The sequence below is a fragment of the Oncorhynchus mykiss genome, chromosome 19 (genome assembly GCF_057628025.1).
Source record: "Oncorhynchus mykiss isolate SJ-2025 chromosome 19, ASM5762802v1, whole genome shotgun sequence".
In the NCBI taxonomy this organism is placed as follows: Eukaryota; Metazoa; Chordata; class Actinopteri; order Salmoniformes; family Salmonidae; genus Oncorhynchus; species Oncorhynchus mykiss.
The window spans coordinates 24,129,511-24,145,234 of record NC_143040.1 but is presented as its reverse complement, the minus strand read 5'-3'; the positions used below and the strand labels follow the sequence as shown (position 1 = coordinate 24,145,234).

The 15,724-nt window shown below is 43.8% G+C and overlaps 1 protein-coding gene across 2 annotated transcripts in view; it reads right to left on the bottom strand.

Annotated features, from left to right (window-relative positions):
- Positions 1–6,641: 6,641 nt before the first annotated feature.
- Positions 6,642–15,724, bottom strand: part of LOC110498515 (uncharacterized) — a 39,052-nt gene continuing 29,969 nt past the window's right edge. Inside the window, exons 4-7 of one of the 2 annotated variants that reach the window (XM_021575181.3) lie at positions 12,937–13,104; positions 10,207–10,318; positions 9,880–10,001; positions 6,642–8,314 (exon numbers count right to left, since the gene is read on the bottom strand). In XM_021575181.3, the coding sequence (XP_021430856.3) occupies positions 7,304–8,314; positions 9,880–10,001; positions 10,207–10,318; positions 12,937–13,104 (1,413 nt within the window). In that variant the 3' untranslated portion in view covers positions 6,642–7,303. Of the gene's footprint in view, positions 8,315–8,635; positions 10,002–10,206; positions 10,319–12,936; positions 13,105–15,724 lie in introns of those variants that run through there. The other variant, XM_090210490.1, reaches the window with a different exon arrangement.

The following is a 15,724-nucleotide window of genomic DNA, read 5'->3' as shown; positions in this document are numbered from 1 at the left end:
AGTTCGCTGCAGCTAGCGACTGGAATGAGCTGCAAAAAAACACTCAAAATGGACAGTTTTATCTCCATCTCTTCATAAGACTCAATCATGGACACTCTTACTGACAGTTGTCGCTGCTTCCTCTGTGATTTATTGTTGTCTCTACCTTCTTGCCTTTGTGCTGTTGTCTATGCCCAATAATGTTTGTACCATGTTTTGTGATGCTATCATGTTGTGTTGTCACCATGTTGTGTTGTCATGTGTTGCTGCCATGATATTTTGTTGTCTTCGGTCTCTTTTAATGTAGCGTTGGGGTGTCTCTCTTGTCATGATGTGTGTTTTGTCCTATATTTTATTTTTAATCCCAGCCCCCGTCCCCGCAGGTGGCCTTTTGGTAGGCCGTCATTGTCAGTGGTGGAAAAGGTACCCAATTGTCATTTTTTAGTCATAGAAAATGACTCAAGTGGCCTCCCGGGTGGCGCAGTGGTTAAGGGCGCTGTACTGCAGCGCCAGCTGTGCCATCAGAATCCCTGGGTTTGCGCCCAGGCTCTGTCGTAACCGGCCGCGACCGGGAGGTCCGTGGGGCGACGCACAATTGGCCTAGCGTCGTCCGGGTTAGGGAGGGCTTGGTCGGTAGGGTTCTCTAGTTATACAAGTCTCGTGAGAATAGGGCTATAGCCTTCAAAATAACTCCTGCAGAATTAATCATTTATTGCACTAAAATGATACACCAAATGTAGGCAATATTTGGACTTGGGAATAGGTGTGGAGAAATATTATTTCGTTCTTCCTGCATGTTGAGAGAATGCAATGCTCAATTAGATACCATCTGTAGAGGTGCTGTCTTCATCATAACAGCTGATAGTATTTTAACCACATCAAATATGCATCGAAGCCGAACTGAAATCTTATCAGAAACAAGTTGGGTCGTTTTCACAGGTTTCCTTTCCCTAACAACCTTTCAAATTGATGTCATTTAGAGATTTTGCAAGGAAATCTTTCCCGTTTTTTTTTCTTTATTGTATTTTTTCTTGACTCCGCGAAAATGACAAAGATAACTTTACCGATGTCGACTAGATCGAAGCATTATAGAAATTATAAGTAGAAACATATCTATATCAGGCAACAAAAAATTAAATCCTGCACCCCCTGTCAAATAATCGTTCTGCGGTCTTTGACTGTAGCCTATTGCGCATTTTTTTTATATTTGCGGGTTAGGGTGGGGGGGACTCAGGTTTTCACTTTATCACATACAAGTGCATCCGTAAAATATTCAGACCCATTCAATGTTTCCACATGTTGGTACAATACAACCTTATTCTAACATTGATTAAATTATTTCCCCCCTTCATCAATCTACACACAATACCCTATAATGACAAAGCAAAAACAGATTTTTGATTTTTTTGCAAATGTAAATATCACATCCAATAAGTATTCAGACCATTTACTCAGTACTTTGTTGAAGCACCTTTGGCAGCGATTGCAGCCTCTATTCTTCTTGGGTATTACCTTACAAGCTTGGCACACCTGTATTTGGGGAGTTTCTCCCATTCTTCTCTGCAGATCCTCTCAAGCTCTGTCAGGTTGGATGGGGAGCATCGCTGCACAGCTATTTTCAGGTCTCTCCAGAGATGTTTGATCAGGTTTAAGTCCACGCTCTGGCTGGGCCACTCAAGGATATTCAGAGACTTTTCACGAAGCCACTCTTAAGTCTTAACTGTGTGCTTAGGGTCGTTGTCCTGTTGGAAGGTGAACCTTCGCCCCACACTGAGGTCCTGAGCGCTCTGGAACAGGTTTTCATCAAAGATCTCTGTGTTCTTTGCTCTTTTCATCTTTCCCTCGATCCTGACTAGTCTCCCAGTCCCTGCCGCTGAAAAACATTCCCACAGTATGATGCTGCATTGGCATTTAGGCCAAAGAGTTCAATCTTGGTGTCATCAGACCAGAGAATCTTGTTTCTCATGGTCTGAGCGTCCTTTAGGTGCCTTTTGGCAAACTCCAAGCGGGATGTCATGTGCTTTTCACTGAGGAGTGGCTTCCGTCTGGCCACTCTACCATTCAGGCCTGATTGGTGGACTACTGCAGACATGGTTGTCCTTCTGGACAGTTCTCCCATCTCCACAGACAAACTCTGGAGCTCTGTCAGAGTGACCATCGGGTTCTTGGTCGCCTCCATGACCAAGGCCTTTTTTTGCTCAGTTTGGCCAGGCGGCCAGCTTTAGGAAGGGTCTCGGTGGTTCCAAACTTCTTCCATTTAAGAATGATGGAGGCCACTGTGATCTTGGTAATCTTCAATGCTGCAGACATTGTTTGGTACCCTGAGAGCTCTATGGACAATTCCTTCGACCTCATGGTTTGGTTTTTGCTCTGACATGCACTGTCAACTGTAGGACCTTAAATAGACAGGTGTGTGCCTTTCCAAATCATGTCCAATCACTTGAATTTACCACAGGTGGACTCCAGTCAAGTTGTAGAAACATCTCAAGGATGATCAATGGAAACAGGATACACCTGAGATCAATTTCGAGTCTCATAGCAAAGGGTCTGAATACTTGGGTAAATAAGGTATTTCAGTTGTATATATATTTTTTAAGCAAAACATTCAAAAAAACTGTTTTAGCTTCGTCGTTATGGGGTATGATGTGTAGATTGACGAGGAAAAATAATGCTGTAACAAAATGTGGAAAAAGTGAACGGGTCTGAACTTTCCAAATGCACTGTCAAGGGGGTTGCAGATGGGTTATTAGCGGGTGCAGGTGACCCACGCACCACTAGTTGTCACCAAATTAGCTAACGTCATAGCAGTGGCGGTCGGTGCCGTTTATGATGAGGGGGGACGTTTTTTTTTCATGAGCATGGCCTTATTTCTATTACAGCATATTGGATGACTGTCATTCAAATTCCATTCACCCAGTTCAATGCAACATTGATAGGTTTAGGCTACTACATGATACTCACATTTTCTCTATAACCATAATGAGGTTGCTACAACTTAGCCTACGAATGAAAGTTTACAAAGTAGCACACAGGTCAACAGAACATTTTCAGGTGACAGACACATTCAATACTGCCTTGCACACTCTTGCCTGCATCTAGCTGATTTAATGTGGAATAATTCGTCCAACAGTTGCAAACGAGAGTTCCCATTGAACAAATTCAGGTAAGTTTATCCCCGTTTCGTTCCGTTTGAGAAACGTTTTTCAACAGAATTGGTGAAATGAATACACCCCTTATCACGTGTAAAAACAGTTGTATTCCTTCTCGCATCTATGTGCTCTCCTCCCCTCACCTTTTCCCTTCATTTGTGGACTTCAATGCACAACACATTAGCTGTATTTGAACAGGCGAAAAAAAACTTTCCTAGCCAAACCATATCAAAACCGCTACACACCATATTAGCTAAAGTAACGTCAGAGTCAGCATAGCTAATAGAACTAACGTGTTAGTAAACTCGCTAATCATGCAGCAATATTCCCTGTTCACCCACGACTGCGTGGCCATGCACGCTTCCAACTCAATCATCAAGTTTGCGGACGACACAACAGTGGTAGGCTTGATTACCACAACGACGAGACGGCCTACAGGGAGGAGGTGAGGGCCCTCGGAGTGTGGTTCCAGGAAAATATCCTCACACTCAACGTCAACAAAACAAAGGAGATGATTGTGGACTTCAGGAAACCGCAGAGGGAGCAGCCCCCTATCCACATCGATGGGACAGTAGTGGAGAGGGTAGTAAGTTTTAAGTTCCTCTGCGTACACATCACGGACAAACTGAATTGGTCCACCCACACAGGCAGCATCAGAAGAAGGAGCAGCAGTGCCTCTTCAACCTCAGGAGACTGAAGAAATGTGGCTTGTCACCAAAAGCACTCACAAACTTCTACAGATGCACAATCGAGAGCATCCTGTCAGGCTGTATCACCGCCTGGTACGGCAGCTGCTCCGCCCACAACCGTAAGGCTCTCCAGAGGGTAGTGAGGTCTGCACAACGCATCACCGGGGGCAAACTACCTGCCCTCCAGGACATCTACACCACCCAATGTCACAGGAAGGCCATAAAGATCATCAAGGACAACAACCACCCGAGCCACTGCCTGTTCACCCCGCTATCATCCAGAAGGCGAGGTCAGTACAGGTGCATCAAAGTAGAGACCGAGAGACTGAAAAACAGCTTCTATCCATCAGACTGTTAAACAGCCACCACTAACATTGAGTGGCTGCTGCCAACACACTGACTCAACTCCAGCCACTTTAATCATGGAAATTGATGGAAATTGATGTAAGAATATATCACTAGCCACTTTAAACAATGCTACTTAATATAATGTTTACATACCCTACACTACTCACCTCATATGTATATACTGTACTCTATATCATCTACTGCATTTGCCATCTTTATGTAATACATGTATCACTAGCCACTTTAAACTATGCCACTTTGTTTACATACCCTACATTACTCATCTCATATGTATATACTGTACTCGATACCATCTACTGCATCTTGCCTATGCCGTTCTGTATCACACTCATTCATATATCTTTATGTACATATTCTTTATCCCTTAACACTTGTGTGTATAAGGTGGTACTTTTGGAATTGTTAGGTTCGATTATTCGTTGCATTGTCAAAACTAGAAGCACAAGCATTTCGCTACCCTCACATTAACATCTGCTAACCATGTGTATGTGACAAATCAAATTTGATTTAAATACATTTGGAAGTACCAGTGTTGTGTTGGACATAGCCAGCTAGCTAACATAGCATCCCTCTGTTTGAGCAGGGCTTGAGTGAGCTAAACTAGCTAGCTGCATTTGCTAACTACAGTTAAAGTCGGAAGTTTACATACAATTAGGTTGGAGTCCTTAAAACTTGTTTTTCAACCACTATAGCTTTGGCAAGTCAGTTAGGAAATATACTTTGTGCATGACACAAGTATTTTTACAACAATTGTTTACAGACAGATTATTTCACTTATAATTCACTGTATCACAATTCCAATGGGTCAGAAGTTTACATACACTAAGTTGACGTGCCTTTAAACAGCTTGGAAAATTCCAGAAAAGAATGTCATGGCTTTAGAAGCTTCTGATATGCTAATTGACATAATTCGAGTCAATTGGAGGTGTACCTGTAGATGTATTGCATGGCCTACCTTCAAACTCAGTGCCTCTTTGCTTGACATCATGGGGAAATCAAAAGAAATCAGCCAAGATCTCCACAAGTCTGGTTCATCCTTGGGAGCAATTTCCAAACGCCTGAAGGTACCACGTTCATCTGTACAAACAATAGTACGCAAGTATAAACACCATGGGACCACGCAGCCGTCATACAGCTCAGGAAGGAGACGCGTTCTGTCTCCTAGAGATGAACGTATTTTGGTGCGAAAAGTACAAATCAATCCTTGAGCAACAGCAAAGGACCTTGTGAAGATGCTGGAGGAAACAGGTACAAAAGTATCTACATCCACAGTAAAAACGAGTCCTATATCGACATAACCTGAAAGGCCGCTCAGCAAGGAAGAAGCCACTACTCAAAAACCGACATTAAAAAACAAGACTACGGTTTGCAACTGCACATGGGGACAAAGATCATGTTGTGGGGGTGCTTTGCTACAGGAGGGACTGGTGCACTTCACAAAATAAATGGCATCATGAGAAAGGAAAATTATATGGATATATTGAAGCAACATCTCAAGACATCAGTCAGGAAGTTAACGCTTGGTTGCAAATGGGTCTTCCAAATGGACAATGACCCCAAGCACACATACAAAGTTGTGGCAAAATGGCTTAAGGACAACAGGGTCAAGCTATTGGAATGGCCATCACAAAGCCCTGACCTCAATCCTATGGAAAATTTGTGGGCTGAACTGAAAAAGGGTGGCCAATAAACCTGACTCAGTTACACCAGCTCTGTCAGGAAGAATGGGCCAAAATTCACCCAACTTATTTTAGGAAGCTTGTGGAAGGCTACCTGTAACGTTTGACCCAAGTTAAACAATTGAATGGCAACGCTACCAAATACTAAATTGAGTGTATGTATACTTCTGACCCATTGGGCATGTGATGAAAGAAATAAAAGCTGAAATAAACAATTCTCTCTACTGTTATTCTGACATTTCACATTCTTAAAATAAAGTGGTGATCCTAACTGACTTAAGACAGGGAATTTTTACTAGGATTAAATGTCAGGAATTGTGAAAAACTGAGTTCAAATGTGTTTGGCTAAGGTGTATGTAAACTTCAAAGTTCAACTGTAAGTAAGTGAAACGGAAAGAAATGACTCTTCCTTCTCCATTTTTGAAAAAACAAATTTGTTCAAAACTGTTAAACTATTGTCTTTCTCGCTCTTTGAGTGAACTACTCACCACATTCTATGCACTGCCGTGCTAGCTAGCTGTACCTTATGCTTTCAGTACTAGATTCATTCTCTGATCCTTTGATTGGGTGGAAACATGTCAGTTCATGCTGCAAGAGCTCTGATAGGTTGGAGGACGTCATCCGTAAGTTGTCATAATTACTGTGTAAGTCTATGGAAGGAGGTGAGAACCACGAGCCTTCTAGGTTTTGCATTGAAGTCAAGTACCCAGAGGAGGGCGGAAACTAGCTCTAGCTCCTCTCTATCACAGTGCAGGTGCATTTATACGGAGACTTGATTACACACAGGTGGATTGTATTTATCATCATTAGTCATTTAGGTCAACATTGGATCATTCAGAGATCCTCACTGAACTTCTGGAGAGAGTTTGCTGCACTGAAAGTAAAGGGGCTGAATAATTTTGCACGCCCAATTTTTCAGTTTTTGATTTGTTAAAAAAGTTTGAAATATCCAATAAATGTCGTTCCACTTCATGATTGTGTCCCACTTGTTGTTGATTCTTCACAAAAAAATACAGTTTTATATCTTTGTTTGAAGCCTGAAATGTGGCAAAAGGTCGCAAAGTTCAAGGGGGCCGAATACTTTCGCAAGGCACTGTAGCCTACACAGTGCAAACACAATATGAACAGACATTTTAGGCTTATATATCACAATGTCTGGATACAATATTTGCACCAGGAATATTCAACATGGTTACTCTCGTTATTCCAAATGCATCTGCTGACAAAAATGACAATTCATGTTTGTCTTTAATGCAGGGTTTGAGTGGTATGGCTACTTTCTATGTTATAGAGTGGAATGGTTTTCTATTGGTGTATCCTGAGGTAGCTCCTTTCTGAGAACCTCTTCCTGCGTACAGGCGAAAGGCCTCTCTCCCGTGTGGACCGTCAGGTGCATCTTCAGCTGTTGCTGGCTGGAGAATCTCTTCTCACAATGGGGTCAGCTGGAGGATTTCTCCCCTGTGTGGACCCTCTGGTGCCTCTTCAGGTTGCCAGCATGGGCGAAGTGCATGTGACACTGGGTACAGCTGAAGGGTTCCTCCCCATTGTGGACACCCCTATGCCTGATAAGGTTACTCAGGAAGGAGAAGCTCTTGTAACACAGCTTACACTTGAAGGGCCTCTCCTTGGTGTGAACAGTCTGGTGTTGCTTCACATAGTTCGCCTCAGAGAAGCGCTTCCCACACGTGGGGCAGGCATATGGCTTGTCGGCGTCTGTCCTAATGCATCGCTTCCCACGTTGTGACCCCGAGGACGTAGAAGCAGGAGCCACCACACTCAGGTCGTTAGTCTTTGAGCTCCCTCCTTGACCTCTAGCCATTGTTTGGGTGTTGTTAGGATTGTGTGCTGTGTTACAGGCTAGGTACCTCTTGTGGTGAACGCCCATCCTGACCCTGTCTGTATTTGTGTGGTAAACCTGAGGTAACTGAGGAAGGGTAGACCCAGACGTCCTATGAACCCAGTCACCAGGCATTAGACGAGACTCTGAAGGAGAAGACAGACTTGCTGATAGACTACCACCAGGGGGGTCTCCCACTACACTATGTGAAGGTTGAAGCCCAGGGTGACCTGCTCTGTTCATCATGGATACTGTGGTGTTTGTATCATAGGAACAGGAGGGTCTATCTCTATCAGCCCCAGGCCCTGCTTCATCCCTGCACTGAGACTGTGAAGAGAAGGGTCTGGGCTGCAGACTGGATCCCTGACTGGAGCCTCGGTCTCTCTGATGACCACCAGGACTGAGGTTGTTCAGTCCACCTGTCCACTGGTTGTGTTCTGTGTGGTAGTGGAGTCTCTGTCCCTCACGGTTCGGTCCTGGTTCCGACTCTGGAAGGAAGAGTGATGGCTCCTGATCCAGGGTCCGGGGCCAGGGTTTCTGACCAGCCACTTCAGAGGTCCAGTCTCTCCCGCCAGCAACACCTGAAATCAGCAGGTCCTCATGGACTGCAGACTGTAAACACAAATTGTACAGAAGAGCATATAAAAGTTTATATAAGAAACTCTGCTGTACACAGAAACATGACATTTTAAAATGTTAACCAGAGTCAAGCCCATCTCTAACACTGTGATTGAAGTACCTAACAATATGGAGCCATTGGAGTTTATTATAAAACGATTCCATATGTGTTGATTCAAGAATTAAGTATAATGTTTTGGTTCGACTGAAATAAGGGAAACGCAGTCCCTGCAATGATACAAAATTAACCAAGTCAGTCAGCACAGTGTCAACTTTGGATTTCATTTCACAAAATGGTCATACACTCACATAACATGAAGTACAGTACTTTTATTGCACAAAACGATATGTGACAAATATAATAACTTTTCTCACTATGGTAACACTTTTCTGTAAATCTGGTACCCTTGCTTTAAAAATATATATTTTTGAATACATTGGAAAAGGTTCAACATTACATAAGACACAGCTTCCCTACTTCATGTGACGTAAACATGAATTAAGGCACCATCATGATCTCACTATAAAACACCAGTATAACCTAAAGGGAGAAAATGTGTCAATCTTCATCAGTGAAGCATTTTTACAAACACCAACCATCACCATATAATCTACTCTGCCTCATCATACTCATTCTTTCTTCAGTTAACCTCATCCGGTTCCCTACTTCATTGAAAACCAACAGAATTAACTACAAACAAACTAGCTAGTACTACATTACATGTCACAATACTCTATACATGGGCCGTGTGCATTTTCTGCTGGTGTATCCTGAGGTAGCTCCTCTCTGAGAAACTCTTCCCGCAATGCATACAGGCGAACGGCCTTTCTCCCGTGTGGACCTTCAGGTGCATCTTCAGCTGGTGCTGGTGGGAGAACCTCTTCTCACACTGGGGGCAGCTGAAAGGTTTCTCCCCTGTGTGGACCCTCTGGTGCCTCTTCAGGTGGTGCTGATGGGAGAACCTCTTCTCACACAGTTGGCAGCTGAATGGTTTCTCCCCCGTGTGCATCCTCTGGTGGATTTCCACTTGTTTGGGGAAACTGAAGGCTTTCCCACAGAATGAACAGGGGAAGCGCCTCTCTTTGCCACCGGATCTACTGATAGCGTCATTTGTCAATGGACTTGTGCAGCCATTTAGTGTTGAGGCACTGGCATTGTCTGAGGTCTGGTTTAACATAAGCAGGGTGTGATGTGGACGAAGGCCAGGGAGTGTCTGTGTTGTCGCAGGGTCCATGTTCCAGTTCATAGATCCTATAGAAGGCAGGCTGAAGGCAGCATCTGTTAGGGAGTTAACCTGAGGCCCCATCAGTCTCTCTGAATCACAACTATAGGAGCAGGACGGAGCGTCGCTAGCCGAGTCTGTATCTGTTCTCTCCCGCCGCATACAGACACCTCCCTGTCCCTGCAGACCAAATCTATGCCTCGTCCTGGTCATAGCCAGTCTGTTGTCATGGAGTCTAAGATCGGTTGTTGTTTTGTGTTCCACTGTCTGTTTCTGGTTGTGGTTAACAGTGTTGTTCCCCAGCCCAGAGTTGAAGACACTGTCCCATCCACTGACCTCCACTATGTTGCCTCTGGTCCTGGCCTGCTTAGTGATATTGTCCCCTGGGCGCTTGACTGCACCGGTCTGGGAATCCAAGATGGCCTCCCAGTCTCCTCTGTTACCCTCCAGCCAACCACCTGCAGGAAGAGGTTACAAAATAGACTTTACAAACACGGCAGAGTACTCCACGTATGTCGATTTTTTTACCTGGTCAAGTTCATTCATTATAACGTGTGGTTTTGTATGTAAACATAAATTGCAGTTATGAATGAAGAAAAAAAAATAGACAGGTGCATCACTATTCCGATTGAATATCTATTACTGTATGTACTTCTCCCTTACCTTGCTCCCCCATCTTTAGTCCACTCAGCAGGTCAATGCTCTCTGGTTCGTCTTCTATTGTCTCCTCTTTGACTAGCAGCAGATCAGGCTTCCCATCCTTCATGTCTACTGACTGTAAGAGGTACAGAGTGAGAGGATGTTGGATCAAGAAATCTGATGAGCACCCCGCTATGGAGCATCTTATGATTGGGCAATGAGGGATTGCGATGAGTACTATGCAAACATGTTAGTTGATTTGATTACTTGACACTTATGATGACAAATTGTATATTTGTGCTTTAATCAATTTCTGTGTTCATGCAAGTGACTGATTGAACCAATCCTCACTATCAGTATCTGCAATTTGGCAGTATGCCCAGAACTTTGTTCTGAGAAAGAAAGGGCAAGGTGAACGGAAACATGACCGAATACAAACAGTGTAGCTATTCCCTCCGCAAGGCAATCAAACAAGCTAAGTGTCAGTATAGAGACAAAGTAGAGTTGCAATTCAACGACTCAGACACGAAAGGTATGTGGCAGGGTCTACAGTCAATCACAGACTACAAAAGGAAAACCAGCCCCGTCGCAGACCACGATGTCTTGCTCCCAGACAAACTAAACAACTTATTTGATCGCTTTCAGGACAATACAGTGCCACTGACACGGCCCGCTACCAAAACCTGCGGGCTCTCCTTCACTGCATCCAACGTGAGTAAAACATTTAAACGTGTTAACTCTCGCAAGGCTGCCGGCCCAGACGGCATCCCCAGTCGCGTCCTCAGAGCATGCACAGACCAGCTGGCTGGTGTGTTTACGGACATATTCAATTAATCCTTATCCCAGTCTGCTGTTCCCACGTGCTTCAAGAGGGCCACCATTGTTCCTGTTCCCAAGAAAGCTAAGGTAACTGAGCTAAATGACTCACTTCCGTCATCATGAAGTGCCTGGATCTCGACCCCGCACTGTGCAACTGGGTCCTGAACTTCCTGACGGGCCGCCCCCAGGTGGTGAGGGTAGGTAACAACATCTCCACCCCGCTGATCCTCAACACTGGGGCCCCACAAGGGTGCGTTTTCAGCCCTCTCCTGTACTCCCTGTTCACCATTGACTGCGTGGCCATGCACGCCTCCAACTCAATCATCAAGTTTGCAGACGACACTACAGTGGTAGGCTTGATTACCAACAACGACGAGACGGCCTACAGGGAGGAGGTGAGGGCCCTCGGAGTGTGGTGTCAGGAAAATAACCTCACACTCAATGTCAACAAAACAAGGAGATGATCGTGGACTTCAGGAAACAGCAGAGGGAGCAGCCCCCTATCCACATCGACGGGACAGTAGTGGAGAAGGTGGAAAGTTTTAAGTTCCTCGTCGTACACATCACGGACAAACTGAAATGGTCCCCCCACACAGACAGACAGCGTGGTGAAGAAGGCGCAGCAGCGCCTCTTTAACCTCAGGAGGCTGAAGAAATTTGGCTCGTCACCAAAAACACTCAAACTTCTACAGGTGCACAATCGAGAGCATCCTGTCGGGCTGTGTCACCGCCTGGTATGGCAACTGCTCCGCCCACAACCGTAAGGCTCTGCAGAGGGTAGTGAGGTCTGCACAACGCATCACTGGGGGCAAACTACCTGCCTACACCACCCAATGTCACAGGAAGGCCAAAAAAATCACCAAGGACAACAACCACCCGAGCCACTGCCTGTTCATCCTGAAGGCGAGGTCAGTACAGGTGCGTCAAAGCGGGGACCGAGAGACTGAAAAACAGCTTCTATCTCAAGGCCATCAGACTGTTAAACAGCCATCACTAACATTGAGTGGCTGCTGCCAACATACTGACTCATCTGTAACCACTTTAATAATGAAACATTTATGTAATAAATATATCACTAGCCACTTTAAACAATACCACTTTATATAATGTTTACATACCCTACATTACTTATCTCATATGTATATACTGTACTCTATACCATTTACTGCATCTTGCCTATGCCGTTTGGCCATCGCTCATCCATATATTTACCGGTACATATTCTTATTCATTCCTTTACACTTGTGTGTATAAATAAGGTAGTTGTTGTGAAATTGTTAGGTTAGATTACTTGTTAGATATTACTGCATGGTCGGAACTAGAAGCACAAGCATTTCGCTACACTCGCATTAACATCTGCTAACCATGTGTATGTGACCAATAAAATTTGATTTGATTTGAAAGGCTCTCTCAGTTTCAATGTCTCAGCTTGTAGAGAAGATGCCTCGTGAGGTATTGGTCTGTCACAAGCATGAACCAAACATTAATGATTAATTAATTATGAATGATGAATGAGCTAAATCATCAAATATAACTTGCCTGTGTAAATATATATGAGAGCTTACGGGACTGCCCCGGTAGGGCTCACTTCAGACTGATACCTTATGCATCTAAGTTTAACTGTGACCTCTTCAGCATGCTGGTAATAAACAATGATTAATTTAAGATTTACTTTGAGTATCCTATGTGTAGAATTCCCACCACAAACTGTTTAATAGTTTGACAGTTCAAAGGCATGGTCCCACACTTAAGACAAAATTATTAAAACCTGGGCCCGTATCCACAAAGAGTTTCAGAGTAGGATTGCTGATCCAGGATCCTTCTATATAAATCTTATTCATTATGCTCTAAAAGGCTAAACTGACCCTAGATCAGCACTCTGAGTGGCTTTGTGGATACGCCACTGACTTAACACCATACAGACAGTGGGGTCACCTCAGTGAGACTGTGTGTGGTTCTGTGCTGCTCAGCTGGTTCCTCTGCGGGTTCAGGAGGAGGTGTAGTCTGGTTGTCCTCCTTGACCATGACCTCCTTGACCATGGTCCCCTCAGGGTTCCCCAGACCCTCCTCCTTCACCAGCAGCACCTCTGGACCCTCCTCCTCCTGGAAGAGACAGGTGATAAAGATTACACAGGCATACACTCCCTCAGGTATATACACACAGATAATAAACACACTTTCAACATGGAGTGTTTATCAATCCCCACTCCATTTGAGTCCCATACTGTAATTAGAGAATGACTTCATTGATGTTAAACCCATCATGGTGGACATAAATATGACGTTGTGGGTTAAAACAAGTCAGCTATGATAAGTCAAAAGTCATCAGCCAAACCTGACAAAACTATTCTGATGTGTAGAGGAGGTGTTTGTTAGCGTGTGGGAATCACAGGAGGTTGGTAGCACCTTAATTAGGGAGGACGGGCTTGTGTTAATGACTGGAGCGGAATTGGTGGAATGGTATCAAACACATGGTTTCCAGGTGTTTGACGTCATTCCATTTGCCATGCTCCTCTCAGCAGCCTCCTGTGGTGGGTATGTGTAGGTATATTTAGTAAGTGTAAAGAGTATATTGTTTATAACGTCGTGTTTATGCAGAACAGGGTGAGATCAGATGGGATGTATACTAAAGAGTCTCAATGAAAATCTTAGAATGAAATGTCCCATTTTGTGTTTTTTATTAAATAAAAAAACCTTTAAATAGGCCATATGAAAACCACACATACACGTCTCAGATACACATCTGTATTTACTGGATAAACTGCATTTCTTTTCTCATTAAAAGTGTCTTGGGGAATTTTTGTTGGTAGTTGAATGGAAGTAATGCATTTTTAACATCAAATGTACAGTACAAACAATCTGAAACAGACTCGTTAGGCTTATATATATATATGCCTTATATATCACACAATGTCTGGATGCAATATTCTACCCAGGAATATTCAACACTGAAATCTGTTACTCACATTGTTCCTTGTTTAGCCTCGTGCTTCAACACTCTTCGTTGTTGCGGAAATTGACCCACTACTGCTGTTCACTTTGTGCATCTAAGTCAGTGATCATCAACTAGATTCAGCCATGGGCCAATTTATTTTTTGCAGATGGTCAAGGAGCCGGAACATAATTATAATTTGTAGACTGCAAATTGACCGCAAGAAGCTCAAACAGATATAATATTTGACGAAGATATACAGTGGGGCAAAAAAGTATTTAGTCAGCCACCAATTGTGCAAGTTCTCCCACTTAAAAAGATGAGGCCTGTAATTTTCATCATAGGTACACTTCAACTATGACAGACAAAATGAGAAAAAAAAATCCAGAAAATCACATTGTAGGATTTTTTATGAATTTATTTGCAAATTATGGTGGAAAATAAGTATTTGGTCACCTACAAACAAGCAAGATTTCTGGCTCTCACAGACCTGTAACTTCTTCTTTAAGAGGCTCCTCTGTCCTCCACTCGTTACCTGTATTAATGGCACCTGTTTGAACTTGTTATCAGTATAAAAGACACCTGTCCACAACCTCAAACAGTCACACTCCAAACTCCACTATGGCCAAGACCAGAGCTGTCAAAGGACACCAGAAACAAAATTGTAGACCTGCACCAGGCTGGGAAGACTGAATCTGCAATAGGTAAGCAGCTTGGTTTGAAGAAATCAACTGCGGGAGCAATTATTAGGAAATGGAAGACATACAAGACCACTGATAATCTCCCTCGATCTGGGGCTCCATGCAAGATTGACCATTCAAAATGATCACAAGAACGGTGAGCAAAAATCCCAGAACCACACGGGGGGACCTAGTGAATGACCTGCAGAGATCTGGGACCAAAGTAACAAAGCCTACCATCAGTAACACACTACACCGCCAGGGACTCAAATCCTGCAGTGTCAGACGTGTCCCCCTGCTTAAGCCAGTACATGTCCAGGCCCGTCTGAAGTTTGTTAGAGAGCATTTGGATGATCCAGAAGAAGATTGGGAGAATGTCATATGGTCAGATGAAACCAAAATATAACTTTTTGGTAAAAACTCAACTCGTCGTGTTTGGAGGACAAAGAATGCTGAGTTGCATCCAAAGAACACCATACCTACTGTGAAGCATGGGGGTGGAAGCATCATGCTTTGGGGCTGTTTTTCTGCAAAGGGACCAGGACGACTGATCCGTGTAAAGGAAAGAATGAATGGGGCCATGTATTGTGAGATTTTGGGTGAAAACCTCCTTCCACCAACACAATGCAAGGGCATTGAAGATAAAACGTGGCTGGGTCTTTCAGCATAACAATGATCCCAAACACACTGCCCGGGCAACGAAGGAGTGGCTTCGTAAGAAGCATTTCAAGGTCCTGGAGTGGCCTAGCCAGTCTCCAGATCTCAACCCCATAGAAAATCTTTGGAGGGAGGTGAAAGTCCGTGTTGCCCAGCAACAGCCCCAAAACATCACTGCTCTAGAGGAGATCTGCATGGAGGAATGGGCCAAAATACCAGCAACAGTGTGTGAAAACCTTGTGAAGACTTACAGAAAACGTTTGACCTCTGTCATTGCCAACAAAGGGTATATAACAAAGTATTGAGATAAACTTTTGTTATTGACCAAATACTTATTTTCCACCATATTTTGCAAATAAATTGATTAAAAATCCTACAATGGGATTTTCTGGATTTTTTTTCTTCTCATTTTGTCTGTCATAGTTGAAGTGTTCCTATGATGAAAATTACAGGC